We start from the raw sequence: 21323 nt of genomic DNA, 5'->3' as shown, positions 1-21323 counted from the left end.
CTGTGTGTATCGAGTACCTTTCTTAGTCATTTGTACATAAAATAGACAGAAATGTGTTTTTTAACAGTCAGATCATCCATTCCCAGGACATAAGCAATTCCCTGTGATATGATGAAATTTATTTTAAAAAATAAAAAGGAACTAAATGTAGCATGTCATCATTTAGATCAAGACTGCAGGAAAAATGGTCCTGTTCAGTGAAATGTACCGGAAACGTTTAGGAGATCAGAATATGTTTCAGTACTGTTAAACAGAGAGAGAAAGGATCGGCATGAATTCTCTCATTTTCATTCGAATTTTTAATATCCAGCAACTTCCAGGACTTTCATTTGTATTTTCCCAAAGGGGTATATACAGAGTGAAAGAAATAACAGGTCTGGGTTTTGATGCAGCTCCCAGAGTTAGCCCAAATCTGCAAGTGTGCAGCATATAGAGAGAAGACCTGTTCACAGTCTTACTTAAAGCTGCTTAACAGCTTAAAATGATAAAAAGTCCTTAACACAATTTAAGAATTTAAACCACTTAAAATGTTAGAAACAGCTTGCGAGTTGGAAGGGTTTTTCTTTGGCGACGGAGCTGGCAGACTCTCACAGGGCCTGCAGGTAAAGGGGCCCTTCAGGACCAAACCTGGGAGTCCTGGAGGTGACATGATGGAGAAGATGGAAGAGTTCTCTAAATATTTGTATGTGGGTTTTATGTGAATTTATGTCTATGTGCCTAGATTGCTGTGCTTTCAACAGTGTTGTGTGGAACGTTGCAGTGGTGTAAGGTGTAACTAGTGGGATGGCCCCAGTGAAAAAAAGAAGAGGGTGACAGAAAAATATTGTCTGTGGCAAGTCTTCAGCTGTGGAAAACAGCTTCAGATCATGGGCCAAAGGAAGACTGCCTGGGAGCATTTTGAAGAGATCTTCTGCAGGAGCTGCCAGACAAAATGCTTTGCTTTTACAGTTCCAAGAGTTGGCATTGAGTGGGAGGTGGCATGAGTGGGCCTTTCAGATGCTTTGAAAAGGATTCTTTAATGAAAGGTTGTTTGGGGAAAAAGGAATTGGGTGACAGAGGCATGAGGGGTTGTTTTAGTTTAGTGTTGCCCAGACTTAGTTGGTAGCTCATATGAGAAGCATCATGTGCGTTTGTGAGTGTATGCGCAGATGGAAAATACTGTACCATTGCAGCAAGTGAGACTTGGGGACAAAGGAAGGGGGCACACGAATGGAAATCAGTGGCTCGTGGAAAACTGATCGGATGCTTCTTTTGATGGTAGTGATGCCCCTTTAAATGTTTTGAAACTTGGCTTGGTTTTCAGTGACAGAGGCAGTGATTTACACCTTTCTGTGCAGAAAAGGCTGTAAAACAGGAGTGAATTACATTCTGTACAATTTGAAAATAAATGATGCATTCACAGTCACTCGGGTTGAGGCCCATTTACACTTCCAGAGTGGTATGATGATGAGTAAATGAAAGCTAGCCCTGTGTGTGAATGAAAAATGTCTGTTTTACCAGAGGCTGTGAAAAGAGAGAGAAAGAGACGGTGACTAGTACTTACTGGAAATCAGAACCGAGACTTTTATTTGTTTGTTTAAAACGGTGGTATTGGTTTGGAGTTGGATGTGGAATATTGGTGGTACTATAAACCAGTCCCACTGAGTTCTGTGACATTTTGCTAGTGATGCTAGGTGTTTATATTTGCATTCTTAGTTTCATCCTGTGCTTGAGGAGGTCTGTATTACACTCCCTTCTTGTGCAAACTTGGCACAATAATGTTTAGTGTGGATATTATTTAAACAAAAATAAATAAATAAATCTTTACTGAGGTAAAAAAGAGGTCAGGTATGATTAATGTCATATGATCTCATTTTAATTAAATTACTCTTTGGTTTTCCTTTATGATGAAGGCAAGAGGTATGCAAATTCTACTTGGTATGGTTCGTTTTGACTAAAGACAGACATATAAACCATTTAATGAATTAAATTTCAGTCGCGTGTTATGTAACACTAATATCTCAATATTGCTTGAATTTCAGAACATTTCAGGATCTGTCCAAACAAATGGATATATCTTATGGTACAGTCAGGGATTCAGCAGTGTATGAATACTTTAAAGCAAAAGGGACAAACCCTCTGGAGCAGGATAACACATTTGCTGAACTGTGGAGGACAATCAGTAAGAATAATGGGGCAGATAATTGTGTATCGAACCCTTCTGAAGGCATCAGAAAGGTAAGACTGGATTACAGGGTTCTTTATTTAATTTTTGTGCTGCATCAGTGCTGTTTGCATGAAGTTAATAATGTTAAGTCCCATTAATGCAATTACACTGGAACTTCAAACAAAAATATCCTTATCTAAAGTTTCTTTTAGTAACTTAATAGCAAATAAGTAGCATATTCTGGAGTCATGGATTTGAATTTAAGTACTTTAGCTCTGCCTAAATTTCCATTATTAAGGTCCTTCTTTGGCTCTGGCCATAAGGTTTCTAGCTTTCTTGGGCTCTCTGGAAATACTCCTCTTCAATATCATGCTTTGTATTATCCAGGTATTGACACTTGTCCTTTGCTCACTTTATGTGTGTGTTTGTAAATTTTGTTTTGTTTTTACCTGAGGATTAAAGTAGGTATTAGAAACATGAGCAAAAATTAAGAGATTCACTGAAAATGTACTAATTTTTCGTAGAACAGGAATTTCATGCAAAGTGTTGTTTATTCCAGGCTTAAAATAATAATAATAATAATAAAATATATATATATATGCATATACTCTTCTACCTGTCAGCATGCTTTCACCTAGCTTTAATTTCTCTCATATATGACTGTGCAATTGTTTTGGTGAAACTTAGCATTGATGTTGGAATCAAGATCTGATATACACATAATAGCTTGGGATTCTATATGCTTGTGCTTAGTCCTGTGACGAACAGCCCCGGATGAGATTAGGAAAATACAAATGTCCACACTTTTTCTGGCACCCTTAGTTTGCCACTCTTCCTGTCTGCTTTCCATCTTGTAGCTCAGCAAATACAGGTAATAAATAACACCAAACCACATGTTTCTGGGAGTGCTTTATGGCAGAAGGTACACAGAAGTAGTCAGTGAAAGTTTAATGTGCTTCTCCTTTAAAGAAAAGTGTCTCCTTTATTTGTCAATTGATTTTTTTTCATGAAACAAGAAAACAGTTGTTATTAAAGTCTTGATTATTTGATCAGATTTATTCTGTTGTCAATGAAACACAGATTTGGAACAAATATATTAGTTCTTCATGCTTTTGTAAGTGAGAAATAAGAACGTTTTAGGGCTTCGGTTATTTTATTCTTTAGAATTTTTTCTCAACAGTCATAGGGAAAGCATCCCCTATTTACTGGGTTTTACAATGTAATTACAGGGATGAACACAGTGGCACAGGTCATCCCATTTGCAAATCAAAGTCCTTTATCATAAAATTTCCAATTGTTTGTGTGGTTTCTGCATAAAATCCTTATTTTATGGGAGAAAGACTTGCCTCTCCCAGTAAAGGAATATTTAGTTAACAGTTTTGGTTCACCCTCCCTGTTCTCCCACTTCCTAGCTGAGCTTCCTAAAGCTCTATGAACTTGACTTAAATACCCTTTCTTCCTTTGTACAAGGCAGAAACCTGGCTATAGTCAAGTCTGTTTTTTTTTGTTTTTGTTTTTGTTTTTTTAATCTGTTCATCATTTTGTGAAAATTAAGCTTCTATTTTGAGACTTTCTAAACATTTATAAGAAAGTAGAAATAGTGCAAATAGTGCTATTAAGTACTTACCTAGCTAACATGGCATTAAAAACAATAATAAAACAAATTACCTCAGGAAAAGGTACATTATTTTACTTCTTTTTATGTTTCATTTTATTTTATTTTATTGTATTTTGTTACTGTTCTTATGTCAGCGGATAGTCTCTACCAGTGAGACTATAAATACTCTTATTCTGTAAGCCAGTTGTATGCTGCCATTTATTATAGCTAGATTTGACTAAGCCTTAAATGCAGCTGTAGACTGGCAAGCTGTTTAGACTACCAACTGCATTGTCTTTAGGGAGCTGGCTTCTCTGTCTCATGTAAGTGATAATAACTTTTTTATATTAAGTTTGATTTTAATGTTGTAAGGTGATTTTTATATAGCTTGATCAGCTCATTCAATTAATGTTAACGACAACCAAATTTACTTCAGTCCCCAAAGCTGACCAAAGCTGCTATTTGATTAGACACATAAATTGGGCTTAATATTTAATAACATTGTCAGGTGAACACTCATGTTTATAGTTTAAATGTCACTCCTGCTAGCTCATTGAGCATTTTTGAATAAAGAGACAAGTTATCTGTATCAAATATTATGGTTAGAAATTCTGTCTTTCTAAAGAAGGACTTTCCATCCGTAAACACATACTGCTGCATGAAAGGGATGTAAATGTACCTTAAAAAATGTATTGTATCGGAAAAGGGAAGTCTAAATCCCTCTAGCATATAAAGATACCTTAGTCATTTCTCTGAATGAGGACTTGCCTGACACAATGAAAAAAAAAAATCACAACTATATTACCCTTTCTCCTCTCCTCCCCCTTTACATTTTCTTCATACAGCAACACAGTGCAGCTGCAGTTACAAAAAGAATGCTGCTTTGATGCAAAATTGGAGAGTATTGCTTATTTATGGTACAGGCAGGTATTTCAGTTGTTTGTCTCAGTTCGATTTACTTCTCTTCATTTCCCAGAGATGTTCCTGCTCCCCTTGACTGTCTAAAAACAAAAGAACAATAGTAGAAGAAAGTCCTGAAAGCTTTTGTGGCATTTGGTTGCCATGGAAGAGGTTGCTTTTTCAGACATAGCACAGTCCCTGTAGCCACAGTGGCCATCTCCTATTGTCAAGACACAGCTTTTTCAACACAAATACAGCCATGGAGAGGGCATTAATGTGCTGCAAAGTCATGTAAGCAACAGAAATACATTTCAGAGCTGAGGGCACAAGTTGCTTTTGTTGTACTCCCAAGGCAATTGAAAGTGGTCATTGTAGATGTAAAATGTCCTCCTTTTCATAAATGTCTCTGCATAGAGTAAGAGGTGGTTGACAGACAAATCACAAGTCCACACAAAATGTTATTTTGCCACTTGAATTTTCTGGTACTAGAGAAGGAGATTGACTAATGCTGTTGCGTGGAAAGTTTCTTTCTGGGTCAAGCTATAGCCAGGATCCCCCAGATGTGTGCTGTGGGTAGCTCCCACAGCCTTATCAGTGTTGGTTTGGGAGCAGCATACGTTCCTAATCCAATTGCAAATCTGAATAAGGTGTTTGCAAAATACCCCGTGGCAATTGGTTCTTTAGGATAATTATTTGCTTTCATGACTTTCCGAATAACCTGTAGCTTTTTCCATTGTGAGCAGCCATTTTTGCTTTGAAAGAATGAAGTGATATGGTCCCTATATACTCCCACATACATCTTTATATATCATCTTTATATATATATATATATACATATATATATATATATATATATATATATATATATATACATGAGAAAATTAAATTGTTATTGTTGTGTTTTTCAAAAGCTTTCCTTTGATGGAGACGGTTTGTTCCCCTGTCCAATCAATTTGGTGCCAAAATTGCTCTGAATCCGTTCTTTTCCTCCTGTGTATTGCTTTTGATGAAGTGATCAAAACCAAGTACAGTACAAAATGTGAATGTATCATTGATTTATGCAACAACACAGTAAGAGTTTATTCCTTCCCTTTTTGCTTCCTTCAAAAAGTCTCTTCTTTAATGAACAATAAACATTGTGAGATCTTTTCTTCTTGAACAAGCACCTCTCCATTTTTATTTTGAGAGTACAAGTAATTTAAAAGTTCAATGAATAGGATTTTCTGAAGTCTTTTTTCCAATATTGTCCATGCTGAATTTTGCATTGTGAATTGTTGTGGCTCATCAGTGTGTTTTCATGGGTCCTCGTAAATTCTTCATTTCTTGACCCACCAGCATTTGGAGTAAAAGCAAATGCCCAAATATATTACATCTTAAAGCCCAACTATATTACATCCTGTAGTGGCTCCTAATTATATTAATTTTTAAAGAATTTCAACAAGATTAAATGACATGTTCTCTCTTTAGTAAAACTCTGTTGCTTCTCTTATATCATTTTTAAACACAAAATAAATGTTACCTGAGCCTGGTTTTGAACCGTTCCTCTAGTAACAATGTAAAGGTCACTTTCTGATATTTCTGTGCCACTTAATGGGATCAACTATCATGACACTTCATTTTTGGCTGTAGATTAATGATGAATGTAGCGTTATTCCACTTTTTTCTTCAGTGTGGTAGCTTCCTGTAAAGTTTCAGATGAATCACAGACATATCAGTGATGAATTTGAAGTTCATCTTGTTTCAAGTTTTATTATTTCTTACCAAGTTTTCTTGAAAAAACATAATTTTGCAGTCAATAAACCAGGGTCCTTAGAAAAATATTCTTCTGTCTCCCTCCATGTTGAAGCACAACATTATGAGATTGGCTACTGCTTTTCAGAAGTATTACTATTTTCTTTCTTGTCCTTCTGTCTAGAAGGCAATCTTTATTGGCCTTTTCATTTTTCATGATTGTGAAGAAAAATTTTTAATGCAAGTTTCTTTTTCTCTGAAATCTGTTTTCTTAAACCTCTTGAATCAAAGATAAATCTGGTGTCTTTGGTGTTAACCACTACAGTAGTTCCAGCTGGGTGGAAGAAACGAGTGCTTCTTTGGCTGAATTTCTGTTAAAGATGTTTTTGAAAGTTTAACTCTGAGTTATTTCTGTTTTGTTCTGCAATATGTCTGCATGCTGAGAGTCACAAAAAGGCCATAGAAAAGGAGGAGAATATCAAATCCAATTTGAAGTCTGAAGTATAAATTGTATCTTATTATTCTGTTTCATTTCAGTCATTCTTTATTCAAGTTATCTTACCTATTCTCAGCTGATATTTGCCACATTCCCTTTTACCCTCTCTTTCTCTATATTTTCTTTGCAATTATGTCTGATCACTAGAACATTTTGATTCTATTTTGGGCCCTAAAACATATAATTCAGGCTTTAGATGGCTAAGCTGTGAATGCAAGAGCACAAGGATATGGAGCTTTGCTGCACTGCGGTCATGATGAGTTCCATGGATAGGTACACCTCAGTACAGTGTCATATGAAAATAGCATAGCTATGTTTCCTGCCCATACATCCAGGTCAGCCCCTGGTATGGCCTATAATTCTTAGTCCTTCTACCTCCTCCTAGCTGTCACAACAGCTATTAGGGGAATGGGAAGCATGCTGAATTTAGACAGCAACTAAATGTTTGGTCATAAGGAAGCTTTCTATGCAATGAGCACTCTTAATAGTATGAGATCTCTACTCTTCAGAGAAAAAAATGCCACAAGTGGAAGAAGTTTTGGAAGGGAAAAATCTTCCCTGAGGGAAGAGGAATCTTTGGAGAGTCATTTTTTGATAATCAGAGAGGGGAAGCAGTCTCACATTCAGTATTGCTGGAAGATAAGAAGTATACCTAATTAAGAGTTTAAAGCTCAGATTCCTATTTATTTTAAAATGGTCAAGATGTCAGAGAAATAGTGCTCTACAGTTGTGACGACACTGTGTAGGATTATTTGTCATAAAAATATAAAATTGATACAAGATAGACCTGGTAGACTGTTTATTAATACTTACATTGGTAGGTCATAGGATAGCAATATTGCAAGAGGAGTAGACCTTGTTAAAAGATCTGTCTAACCTTGAAAGTCAGTGTACGAAGCTCTTCTGCATAAAATAAAGTGCAGAAAACTGGGGGCTTGAATGGTAGAATCAATAATGTGATTTTTCTCTAGACATTGCCTTATAATTGAAATCGAATATTTGAGGAAGACTGTGTTCCTCAAGTATTAGTAAGAAAAAGATGATGAATATAGGACATGTTGTCAATGTTCTTTTTTTGTAAACTGTTAATTTGAAAATATGATTTATGGAACAATTCTGAAACAACTAAAAGACAGCCATTTTAAAAAAATCAAAACATTTTAGCACAGTGACTTAGACAAAATCTTTTTTTTTCCTCTTTCTGTACATATATCAGGCTATTTTTTGTTCTCTAGCAACACAGATTTTGAATAAATTCTGTGCAGAGTAACAAATGCTATTGTCTTTGGTCCCATGACTATGTGCCTTTTAATGCAGCAGAGCTTGCACACTGTTTTCTATCATAGGTAATAAAAGCCTGTGTACTCTTTACCATAGAACGCAACCTGAGATGTGCACAAACAGGGCTTGTGATGGTCCTTCCCTGCCAGGAACGCCTGTGGGATTAACGCCCATCCCTGACCAAGTAGGAGGCCTATCAGCACAATCACAGATTTGAAAGCATGAAATGAGAAATGTTAAAGCCCATCACAGGAAGAGCAGAGGGCAAGATGCAGAGGTTTGCTGATAACAACCCAGTTAGTTATGGGTACATGATCATTCAGAAAATACCTTTGAAAAACACATTTTAGGCTTTCAAGAGTATACATTGCCAGCTGAATATAGGCTAAATGCCTTGAGGAATCCCTCCCTCGCCATCCTTTATTTTTTATGCATCCTTGTGTTGATAGGTTATGAAACCTTTTCTGGCTGTCACATACAGTAAACAGAGATGTATTTGTTCTTTCCTCAGTTCCACCACCATCATTAGTTCATGTAGACAGCCAGGGATACTGGTGTGGAAGTCTTACTCTGGTCTGGTTTCAAACAGTACCATTTAAGTGAGAGAGATTTTTTTGAGCATGCTTTTTAGTAAGTTGTGTCAGTTAAATAAATGTATGAATTTAAAAGTAAGCTCTTTTTTTTTTTTTTTTTTTTTTTTTTTAAACACCATGCTGTGTTTTAGACTTCAATGATGTTTTGAAGTAGTGTAGCAATTGTTGTCTCAAGCTATATACATTAATTACTGTTACTCTGAACTGACCAGGTAGGTAGCAGAGGAGAAAGCAAACCACACTGGTGACATACACTTAAAAAAATGTATTTTCAAAGTGGTCAGTACAGGATCATTTAAATCACACCAAAAAGGAAAGCTATAATATATTTTTTCTCTGGCTTAACTCAGAACCAAAGAACTTGGGGATCTTTGAGTGCCTGGATGCAGACAGAATGTAATGGGGGAAAGGAGGTGGATTGTGGCAAGTAGCTTACAGAAAATCCAGGCAAAAGCATAGTTTTCAGTTTTATTTCCCTGGATTCTATCTATTAGAGGATAATTCACCCATCTGATTTATTGTCATGTTTAAACAACTGTCAAGGACTTGAGAAAGCTATGGTTTATATTAAAGGATGGTGAAATAAAATTAGCTTAATTGCTCAACTGAGGAATTTGGCATAATAAAAGATCTAAGGGAGTCTTATAGGCTTACAGGTATGATTCAAAACTGAGCTTACACAAAATGGAAAATACATGGAAGAATGTCAGCACTGCCGCCATTGGCTAGGGAAACTTGGCGATTCAGTTTCCATGAAAAAATATAGGAATATTTACAGCTTCCCATCTTGCTTTGATTTGACCTAAAGAAAGAAAAATCTGAAATTACCCAAAGGTGTTTTGCGTGTATGTGTGTGTGTGTATATGTGCGTGTTAGTGCTTTTTTTAATATCTTGGAAGTCTGCACTTGTGATTATTCATGTATTTGCATTAGACACTCCAGCCCATCTGCTCCATTGTGCTCTACAGGTTCACTAGAGACTTAAAAACATAACAGTTAAATTTATTAGGAAACCAATGATTACTTTAACCAAACAAAATGATGATTTTTTTCTCTTACTGAATCCCTATCTAGAGACTTTTCTTACATCTTATGTTAAGCAAGGTGATTTACATTCATTATATGCACTACGTGCAGGCATTGGCATGAATCCCAATTAAGGCTAACTTTAAGGACATCTGCATGGGTGTGTGCTAAAATAGAACAAGATTTGTCCCAAAAGTGAGCTAATAGAAGATGCTGGTGATTCTTCTTGTGAAGAAAAGAGGGAACTTTATTTTTAAGCTCAGAGCATGCTTTTTTGTTCCAGGACTGACATAGCTCTTGGAGGACACTTCTTTTACTTACACATTTACTTGAGAGAATCTGTAAAATTCTTGTTTTGGTGACTGGGATGATTAGGAGACACCACTTCATGCTCATCCTGTACCTGTCTAGTTACATAAATGTATGGAACTGGTCCCACTCTTGCTAATCCATGTTTCCTACAAAACATACATCAGATCTCATCAGTTACAGCAATGGCTTTGATTTATAATTAATTATCTGTTATGTAAGCCTTTCCTACACTTACAGTTGACTACATCATCCCATGCGCTCTCTCTATTAAAAATGGAAGACATATTAGGCAGTTTTGAAGCAGAGGAGGTACTGCTGGGAAAAGCATAGGTGAAGTAAGGCTGGGATGGAAGAGTGTTAGAAACATAATAAGATGTTGGAGGTCTACAGATAAACTGTGATCTTAATGAAATACCAGCACAGAGTAATTACAAGCTAAGGGTTTATGTATTTGCCTTTTTTTTTTTTCATACCTAGAAATGTAGTTTAGTTTATATCTTGTTGTGTTCATGATGTATTTACAGGCAAAGAAAGGAAACTATGCTTTTCTGTGGGATGTTACAGTGGTGGAATATGCTGCACTGACAGATGATGAATGCTCTGTGACGGTCATTGGAAACAGCATCAGCAGCAAAGGATACGGAATTGCACTCCAGCATGGAAGCCCCTACAGAGATCTTTTTTCCCAGAGGTAAACCAAAACAAAGCTTGTTTTATATGATTCTTTTCTAATGCCAGCGTGGCAATCCCATTGGCAGTTCACTTCAGTGTTGGCATTGACCATTTATTGAATAAACCTAATTCTCTTCCTTCTGTGACAGCAGAAAGGTTATGAATTCAGGCTTCAGCAAAGCTGCTACTTCTGCTCCATGTGCATCTGCTTAGAGAGGAAAGGACTGGAGATGGTGTGTGTGACCTCACACCTCCAGGCAGCACTGGCCCTGGCAGAAAAAGGACCGATGTCCCTAGAGCTCTGTATGATCTAGGGGAAAGATAAAAGAGAGATTTTGGATTCCTACTGTGTTTTCAGGCTATGAAGCAATGTATTTCATGCAGCAAGCAAGTAATAATGTCTCAGTTTATCCTTCAGGGTGGAGAGACAGGTTGCAGCCTCACAATAGTACAGGAAAACAAGAATTGTTGAGTATTGCATGGGACTGCCAGGACTTATGATACCTGTGGCATTTCAGTGATCTCTGAGCTATCAGTTGTGAGTGTCTTTTTCATGTCAGCATGTACACTGAAAGGAAGACATGCCGTTGTGCAGTTGCATGTGGTCTTAGCAGAAGGTGAGCACTTCTCCAGGTGGGAAACTGGCACAAGATTTCCCCATCTTGCTCATTCTTTAGAAGGAGTCCAGCTCCAGCTGTGTAACAAAAAAGAAAGCTGCCTCAAGAGAAATGGTTGTTAGTAAACAGTAAAAACAGTTATCAAACCAAATCCAAAATGAATCATTCATGGAGAGAAGGGACACTTCACAAGAGGCAAAACAATGATTAATTAGCAACTGTTAACACAGTAATTCTAGCATGAAGTAACAGCATTGGAGTAAAATCCTTTTGAATAAGCCACATTTGCTGAAGTAAATGAGTTGGTTGGTGCTTAAACAGATTTGTATTAAGTGGTGCACAAATAGTAGCATGTTTAGTCTCATATGATTTTGAAATTATTGTGGGAGAGCAGCAGTGGAGTGGGCTGCATATTTCACTAGTAGGACCAGCTGTTGCAGCTGAATGTAAACAGATCAGCCATGACTAACTGGAATATGGTGATTTCCCTTGGGAATGCTTCTTGCACTGCAATGGAATTTCTGAAAATCCCTTTTCTAGTTACCTAGTAAAGTTTACCTGCTGCTGTGACTAGAAAGATACTCTATATGGCAGAGTTTCAGATGAATCCTACATGGGGGTGGTGGATGGCAAGAAACTTCTGAACTGTGGGGAAGTACATGTAAGAGGAAAATAATGGAAAGATGTAGAAAAATTGTCATTGAATTTAATGCTTGTGTTTTCAAATTTCTGCAGGATCTTGGAGTTGCAAGAAAGTGGAGATTTGGATGTTCTTAAACAGAAATGGTGGCCACGTATGGGGCGTTGTGATCTGAATAGCCACACCAATGCACAGACAGATGGGAAGGCACTCAAGCTGCACAGTTTTGCAGGCGTTTTCTGCATTTTAGCAATAGGCCTTCTTCTTGCCTGCTTGGTGGCAGCATTGGAGTTGTGGTGGAACAGCAACCGTTGTCATCAAGAAACTCCGAAAGAGGTCCATAACTTTTATTCTTACCACAATTAAAAGATTAGAAGTAGAAAACACAAAAGAGAGAGCAAGTGGAAGGCATGGGATTTTAGGTGCTCTCATACAATAAATCTGATTTATTTTGATTCGCCATACTAAGCTTTGCATATAACTTTTTGGGTGGTTGTTTCTAAACAAACAAGAAACCACAACATGTCTTTTGTGCACATGGAAGGTGCCAAACTGACAGCCCTGGAGACTAAAGTCCTCTATTTATTTATAGAGCAGATACAGCATGGGCAGCAGCAGTGCAAACTTCCCCACATTGCCTCACCAATGTGCCTCAACCCTGACCTGGAGAGACCACCTTTAGGGGTAAGAGAGTAGTTCAGAAACATGCCCTCGGCCACTCTGCTGTGAGTGACAGGGAGGCCAGTCATGGGCACCCAGTCGTGCCAACTGTGGTGATGTTTTCTCTGATCTAAGACCCCATCCACTGGCTGTGAGAACTGTGTCCAGCTTGCACAGGCTATACAGCTGCCAGCAGCTGGTATTCATTTTCCTTCATGGCTGACCTAGGCTAAGTTTGAAGAAGTACATAAGCAATTAAAAATAAACCATCTAGTTATTACTGAATAAGCCATATTGCCATGACACAGTTTAAATGCTTCCTTTCTTTTGAAATCAATTTTATTTCTAAACCTAGGGGCCTCTGAGTAAACTGATTTTCATATGACATTTTATGTAGGAATATACATCTGAGAATTTCTTGTTTTTGACATGTTTTGCCATGGTAGCAAGTAATAGTTAGCAACGCTATGATAGAATAATCAGTCCATACTCAGATCTGTTTTGCATGAAGCCTGTATTTGTTTACATAGATTAAATGTTTAACAAACTAACCTTTTGTAATTTCTGAAACAGAGGCATTTGTAGGTGCTTTCATCTTGGAACAGATGTTTGTTACAACTTAATAATAGCAGTGAGCTGCACTACAGCTGGAAAATAGTACATAGCCCATCAATTCCAATCTATGTTTCTCAGATTGCCAGGAGTATTACAATAATTGACGTACCTATCACCTGTAAGCAATTCTGCCAAATGGGATCTGAAGATATATGTTGCAGTCTGTAATGTTGTGAAATATTTATCAGTAAGATTCCATTCCTCCGAGTTCCTGCTTCTCCCATTTGAATTCATCCATCAAGTGTCAGTGATAAACATCTATATCGTGTTTGTGGGACAAAGCTGCAAAGTCACTCGCCTGTGGCTCCACGGCGTATAATAGCAAAAGAGAAATTTTGATTAAAAGGAAGCATGTCACCATGTTGCACAATGTAGCTCTCCAAAAGCAGCCACAGAGAGAGCACAAGTAGGCAGTCTTGCTTGTAAATAAGCTTTCAAATGAACGTAAGTGCACATTTAATTGTTCTTTGGTTAAATACTGTAGCATTTTGCCCTGCTGCTTTGTAGAATTCACTCCACATTAGCATTACTAAGGCCTAAACCTTAGCAGTAGACTATTTAGTTACCACTGTGAAAGCCCAGCAGGGAAAGGGGCAGGGACCTTGTCTAAAGTGTCCTAACGTTACATGTACACAAGTATTTGTCTTGCCACAGTCTGGAGTGCATTCTCCTTTCAGCACTCAGGGACACACCTTTGCACATTTTTGTGGAGTGAGATGAGGATATGCCCCAGAGGCAGGATTTCATACAGGTAGGGTGAAAAAAAAATCAGCCATTTTTATTGTAAGGAGTTTTAAACACTTAATTTCCATCTCTAAGGAAGGATCTGTCTTCCTGACTTTAAATGTTTTCTTTATTCCCATCTCCTTCATTTCTCTTTTTTTCTCTCTCTCTCTTTTTTTTTTTTTTTAAATCTGTTACAGAGATTATTACAGATCCCTGTATGCCTTCCCCACCCCTCTTATCACCTAAAATACTGTCTTTTCTCCCCTCCCCACTCCCCTCCGCTTTCCCCTTCCCTACAGTGTGCTGGAGGCTGCTCCTCACATCCTCTTTTGCAGTTTTCATGATGAACGGTAAAATATTTTCAAGTTTCCCTCTTGTAAAGTGTACTACAGTTACCCATATGGTAAAGCTGTACTCAGGAAGATCATGTGTGTGGGAATGAGCCTGCCCATAGAGCATAGCTGGTCTAGGGTTAAGCAGGACAAGTTGAAGTCAGGCACAACACAAGTGAACAGGCTCAGGAAAGGCTGGTCTTGTGGGTGCTGCTGAGAGAGAGGGAACAAAGTCGGTGGGAGTCCCGGGACAAGTAGGTGTTAAAGCTGAAAGAGAAAGTAAGCGTTCCAGACAAAAGGGCACCAGGGATGAGGGTTCACAAGTTCAAGCAGATGGAGGAGAAAGCATCAGGATGGCTTAAGGGGCAGACAGGGTTGTACATCATGAGTGGTCCTGAAAGAGGACAGGCTGGTGCAGAGAAATGCAGGAGGCTAAAAGCATCTCTGGAATAGGTCAGACTAGCTGGAGAGAATGGTGACCTTAAAATACATTTTAATAAATTAGTGAAAGGATGTAGCAAACATTTCTTAGTAGATTAGTTAGCAGAGATATTTAGTTAGTCATGAGGAGGGACTGAAGTGGGATTCCTGATAGCTACTGTAATCAAGATAGGAACCAAGTTTTAGAAGAGATGACGATATGCAAATTGGATGAAGATTTTCAATTTATTTAAGGGAAATAAGTTTCAAAACTTTGGAAAGGATGGGTCCAGGAACTCCTCTGCTCAAGCTACAAGTCAGGAACAGTAACTGAGCTGTGGGGACTAAAAGGAAAAAGAGGATTTTATTTCAAGGAGTACTGTATTTAGGGATATCTCTTTTCTGTAACTACATACATGTATTATCCAACATTTCTACAGTGGTGGCCATAATAACAAAGCTACAACATGAATAGCACATACATATCATTAAAATCTGCCTGTTTTCAGCATCTGATGCTCCATCCAAGTCGTTAGTTCAGTAACAGCTGCCAACTTAAGCCGTGCTGCTGACTTTATTTTTCTTCTGCTTCTTTTGGTAAGGCTGTGGAAAAAAAATAAGTATTGTTATATCACCTAAAAATTGTGGAAATTAGAATTTCTCCTGACCATTTTCTTCTGTGAAGAGCAGAGCCTCTGAAGGTCACAGAAGGGGCCAATACTTTTGCAGACCAAAATTGTACTTTGGCTTTGGTAGTCACCTCATGCAGAAAAAGAATAGCATTCTCTGCAATAGCCATCATAAAGAAAAGGAAGCAGTCAGAGACTACTGTGACCCTTATGCTGTTAGGAGCTTTGTAAATCAACTGTAGAAAATTGGATTCAGGTTTGAATGAGGGGTCATCATAACTTGCAGAGCCATTTTATAAGTTCCTGCTTTTGGCTTGACCCACACGTTGGTTCTGTCATGCCAGCTGGGGCCAATTCAAAAAAACAGAGATATTGGGAAGATGAATATTCAACCACTCTGACAGATTCATGGCAGGGTTGCGTGGCTATGCAGCTTGCTGGAGTGAAAGAGAGCATTTTAGAGACTATAATTTTGTCTGTTGAGGGTCAGCATGAAGCCTGTAGCCAAAAGAATGTGCAAAACTTTCGTTATCATTGGACAAATGTTTTCAGCTGACATTAAGGTGATGATATTTGCCAGTTCCTAGGGTTTTCTGTTCCTCTTTGTATTCCTATGGCTTTTGTAGAGATGATCCTGAGCCAATACACTGAGATGTTCAAGGACTCAGAGGTCTGTGTGGTATAAATCTCAACTCTTAATTACAGTGAGTGTAAAAAATGCAGTGTCAACTATGTAACTGGGGGAGTTTTCTTTTGAATCCTGACAGCATATCTTGGACTTTACAAATATAGATTGTATTGGCGTTATATATATATATATTTTAGCTCTCCTCAAAATTAAATAAGTTAAGTATAGTTTCAACCCATTAAGTCTGTTCATTAAGATGAACTTCTAGGAAAGATGGACTTTATTTTCCCAAAACACTCAATTGCATTTGGTTCACAATTCTGTCATGCAATCAATAGTGAAATTTATTGCTTCAAGAGTGAAGACTGGGTTGGTATTTTTGTTAGTTTGTTTTTGTTTTTCCTTTCAGGATGTAGATACAGGATATTCTGATTCTATTTGAAGTCGATTTGTAAAAACGCTTCTAATGATTTCTTATGTGAAAATCATAATGTGATCCTTTCTAATGCTTCCTTATCAAATCAGATTAACAACAGAAAGATTAGCTCCAACAATATCAGGAAAATTGTATGGCTGCAAGACCATGCCAAGTTCATCTTTTAAGGTTCAAGTTTGTCATCTATTAAATTTGGAAAGATTTGGTAGTGTTTAAGTGCCCTTATTACTTTCTCATTCAGGAAGATCTACATTTGGTTATCTTTTTCAAATTAGATTTTATAGAAATTATTATCACCTTTTCATAATTACTGTTAATGCTCAGCCATCCTATACTCACTGTGAAATTTAGTCAGCTCATATATTTATTGTTAAAATCTCAAGTTTTCACAGTCTGCAATACCTAATCTTTAGACTCTGATAGACTTGAGAGATCTGGAGAATTGTAAAATGAAAATTGAAAATTAACATTGGAATATCTGTTCAGTCACTCTGCTCTACGCCCCTTCTGGATAGCTGAACAATCACACAGTTATTGAAACCCAGTAGCATAAAAATGTCAAGCTTTAATTATCTCTGTATTTCTATATCTTTTAGTCCCATGCATTTATTTCATGATCTCAGTAAACTCTGATGTAATTTGCATCATTTAACTGCCAAAACCTTCACCACATCATCACGTTGTTCCTATCTTTTATTTCATTTGATGGACGGTTTTCAAACGTTCATTGTTGTTTTGATCCAGTATAGCTGCTTACAGCAACGGACTCAGAAGCATCCTTTGTGATTTATCAGCTATGTCTTATTGCAATGTACAGTTCCCCTTGAAGTTTATTACCTCTGAGATCTCTTCAGAACTATTAAGAAATCACTCCTTGTTCACCCACATACTGTACTCCAAAACAATAAAGACTTAGAAGCAAAGATTATATATCATATTATTCATGGAAATAAAAGTTGAATTTTTCACTTTTCACAAGATGTATTCACTAAAAACAAATTAACAGACAACCTCATATCAAAGAAAATTAGTCACTTTAGGATATTATACAAGATAATATCTTTGCTGGGAATTGATACTTGTTGCATCTTTCATAAAGGATGAGATTGATTTACATATTGTTAATACAGATCTTGAAAGATGATGTTAGAATGATCTCAAGAAATTCTTGGTTTGATTCTTTCTCAGCTCTGAAAATATATATTATAAATCAGAAATGTATTTTCTCCAGACTGTGCTACTCCTAGCAATGCGAGTGTTTCATCAGCTGTACCCAATGTGTTTGTGATTTTGTAGTGCATGAAGACTATTATTTTTTTAGTGAATAAGGAATAACAACATTTTCCATGTACTCATTTGCTACTAGCCACTGCCTCATATCTTGTGTCCTGTTTATAATTCATTAACAATCGTGATCTTTGCAGCTTCGTTTCCTAACCTGCTGTTGCTTCTGCAAAATCATTTTGTTTGACATAATCTTTTTGCTTTTGTTCTCACTTTTTATTTTCACATTATTAAAAGGCAGCAGCAATTCAAATACTGTCTGGAGTGGGAACAGACTTGTGTACTAGTAACAGCATCTTATCATTACTATTACATTGGCTACTCCCAAGACTATTTATTTTAAATATTTTTGAATCTCAAAAAGCTTAGACTCCACAATATTTTTTAGCTCTGTAGTATAGCGGGAGGTGTAGCAAAATTACTCTGAAGATTGCCACAAGTATACTGCCAGTGTTCAGGATGAATGAAAGAAAGACTTTATCTCTTTCCATGGCAGCTTTACATGGTCTGCCTTAAATTCCCCTGCTCCCATGTTTGATGATACACAAATTCCAGCCTACCTCAAAAATCCATACTTCCAGCTTTAGCAGTCATGAATGTTACTCACTAGGACTTTCCTCTGGCATTAGAAGAATATGAAACCCAGTGTACCTCAGAAATGGAAATATGAGCTAACAGATACGAGTCCAGTGGATCAAAATTTGTCACAGCATAGAATTGTGATCTGCACTATATTCTCCTACTATTATTCCATGGCAATTGAGGCTTCCATACCTTCAGCATGGTGTCAGCATTGTTGGTTTTGATTATTAAAGTCTTATGCCTTCACCACTATTTTCACTACCCTCGTCTTTCTCTTTGTCACATCATTTACATTGTCTCCTTTGTTATCTTTTTATCTGACAATTTGATTTCCCCTGGGATGGTTCCTTTTGTGAGTGAAAGGAAACATGAGATCATCAAGCTGATGTTTTATTTTCCATTCATTGCATGTCTTCTATATTTTATCTTTTTTTAAATTATTTTTTCTGTATTTTTATGACATGTCTGAAATCTTTGTACATTTTTTGCTCAGTTGCATATAAGTGATCATTTGTTTGTACCACTGTATTGTATTCTACTTTTCTAAGAAAAAAAAATAAAGTGTTTTTGGGGAAATAAATAATGCAAACACTGGCAAAATAATGCATTTTAATGCCATCTATAAATTCAGTTTCAAACTAACTTTGAATATAATAAAATGAAAAGCTTCAGCTGGCATTTTAAAATCAGCAAAGTAGCATTAGGAATCAGTCATTCCAGAATGCAAAATTTAATGTTATTTGATGACAAAGTACAAGCTCAAAGTATCAGTTAGAGTCCAAAAAAAGAGGATATTTATATTGCCTTGACAAGAACTCAAGTGTACCTTAACCAATTCAGTGTTGTCTTTTTACATGAATGAAGAAACAAGATTTTCTCCTTAGAGGTCCCTAATGGTGATGCAGATATTCTGTAATACACAAGCAGTGTGTTCATCCAGAATCCAACGCAATCGATAAAGTCTTGCTATTGATCACCATAGATCTATGTGAAGGTCATAGTGGATTAAAAGTGATGTGTCTACCCCATGACTAAGGACATTGGGCCCAGGTTCCCAACACCCACAGCAGTATTCAAGCATTTGTTTGGTTCCAGCATATGTCCCTAGGCGCAAGGAAGGGATTTTCGTGTTTTGTTTAATTTTTCTGTCAGTCATATAAGAAAAATTGGATTCTTAAGGATATGATCTAGACTTACTTAGTATAAACCCTAAGAAAAAAATAAAAGGAAAAACTGAAGAGAAATAAGTTTAAAAAATGCATGTTGCTATACAGAGAACTCAGAAAGAAACAACCTGTTTAAAGTCCCAGTTTGGTAATGAATTTAATGCAACTTAAGCAAGTACTTATATGACCTGTCCCAGAGAACTTCTGTGGTTACTCATGAGCTTATGTGTTTTACTGAACCAGAGCCTTAATGTGTCAGATTCTTTTAGATTCTTCACACAATGTTTACAGAGCTAATGTTTGATATTTTATCTCAGCCTGAAGTGGTATTGGAGAGTTGGCTTCTTGAGGAGGTTTGAATGTTCAATAATAATAAAGTCAGTTAAAGATCAAAATAATAATAATAATAAACATAAAATATGACTGCTTCCTCAAGATTTGTTTGTTTGTTTGTTTGTAAAGGGACCTGGATATTGATCCAACTAATTGTTTTAAATGTGTACATAAATTAAATAAGATCTCACCCAGCTTAAATTTCCATTCACCTTAGATGTTAAGATTAAACTTAAGTTTCTTTGGAACCAGCATGTCTAAAGCATAAACTGGAATTTACATGTGTTCTGAAGTGATCTTTTGGAGATATGTATAGTTTTTGTGCAGCAAAATCTGTTTAGGACAGACAGGTAGCATATTTTAAACTTGGTCAGATTACTTTAAAAGCTATTGGCTTCTTCTTGAAGAAGAAAAATATTAGTGCTAGTAACTTACTGTACAGTAATAACAGGCAATTTATAAATCTATTTGTCCATTGAAATTAATCATTCTTATAATACCCGAAATAGCCTGTTTCCTGTTCTCAGTATTAGAAAAATATTAAAGAAACCCAAGTGCTACTATCGTGGAGAATAGATCTTTTTGCTCGACATAACAAGTGGTATTTTTTTTTCAGAAGTATTCATTATCTGAGGGTTCTCTTTTGGAACACCGTTGGACAGATTTTCAATATGCTGAGCTATCTAATGATTTGTCCATTTATTTTCTCATATTGAAATAGGAGCTTGGGCAGTTGCCCTCCATGGGAATGCAGAAACCTTTAAAAAAATAGTTTTAAAGTAAAATACACATGACCAATAGTCAGGAGTAATAGTTTTCTAAGACTTTTATGTAGCTGAAGTGGAGGAGGAGAGGCTTTGTAAGGCAACTGTTGCTGGGCACCAAGGGGGTTGCAGAAGCAACTTCTTGTGTCTCCTGTGCCACATCTCTCTGGTACTGTGGCATGATAGGAAAAATGGGAATTTTTGAGATTTGGATTTGACTAGGCTAGAATGGTGAAGAAGGATGGTGACCAATCTGTTATGTCTGATGCTCCAGTAGCATAAATTAGACTGGTAAAGGGTAGCGCTGCTTTGTTTTGGGCTCAGTGGAGTGAAAAATTACTTCCTTTATGAACTAGATAGTAATTTAAAAGTTGTGTAAAAGAATGTAAAGAATCGCCTTATTTTTCAGTGAGTTTTGGAACAGAATGTTGGTGAACTTAATCTTTACTTTGTAAAAGAATAATCTGTCATCTCGTGGGGTGATTTTCTGATGTCATTGTTGAATTCTGAAACCACCACCATCTTCAAGGACAATCCTGTTTGGTTGCAGTGACTAGAATTTGCTATTTCAAACCAGAAGTATAACAAGTAACAAGTATATGTTTGCTAAAAAGAGTGAAATATTAAATATACTGTTAGCCTCACTGTTTTGATCCTTCTTTTTCTCCCCACATCTTCCTTTCCCTTTCTATCTGGAGATGGCCAATGATGTGAGGCTGGGCCTCAGAAGTATGGTG

At 36.8% G+C, this 21323-nt stretch overlaps 1 protein-coding gene across 12 annotated transcripts in view; it reads left to right on the top strand.

Annotated features, from left to right (window-relative positions):
- Positions 1-21323, top strand: part of GRID1 (glutamate ionotropic receptor delta type subunit 1) — a 583553-nt gene that overhangs the window by 553371 nt on the left and 8859 nt on the right. For 8 of the 12 annotated variants that reach the window (XM_068688379.1, XM_068688377.1, XM_068688380.1 and 5 more), the window contains 4 exons: positions 2022-2217; positions 10607-10773; positions 12107-12347; positions 12609-12695. In XM_068688379.1, coding sequence (XP_068544480.1) covers positions 2022-2217; positions 10607-10773; positions 12107-12347; positions 12609-12695 — 691 coding nt within the window. Of the gene's footprint in view, positions 1-2021; positions 2218-10606; positions 10774-12106; positions 12348-12603; positions 19925-21323 lie in introns of those variants that run through there. The other 4 variants (XM_068688375.1, XM_068688374.1, XM_068688381.1 and 1 more) reach the window with 3 other exon arrangements.

This window comes from Anas acuta, chromosome 7 (genome assembly GCF_963932015.1).
Source record: "Anas acuta chromosome 7, bAnaAcu1.1, whole genome shotgun sequence".
Classification (NCBI taxonomy): Eukaryota; Metazoa; Chordata; class Aves; order Anseriformes; family Anatidae; genus Anas; species Anas acuta.
This window is presented reverse-complemented; position numbering and strand designations above follow the sequence as displayed.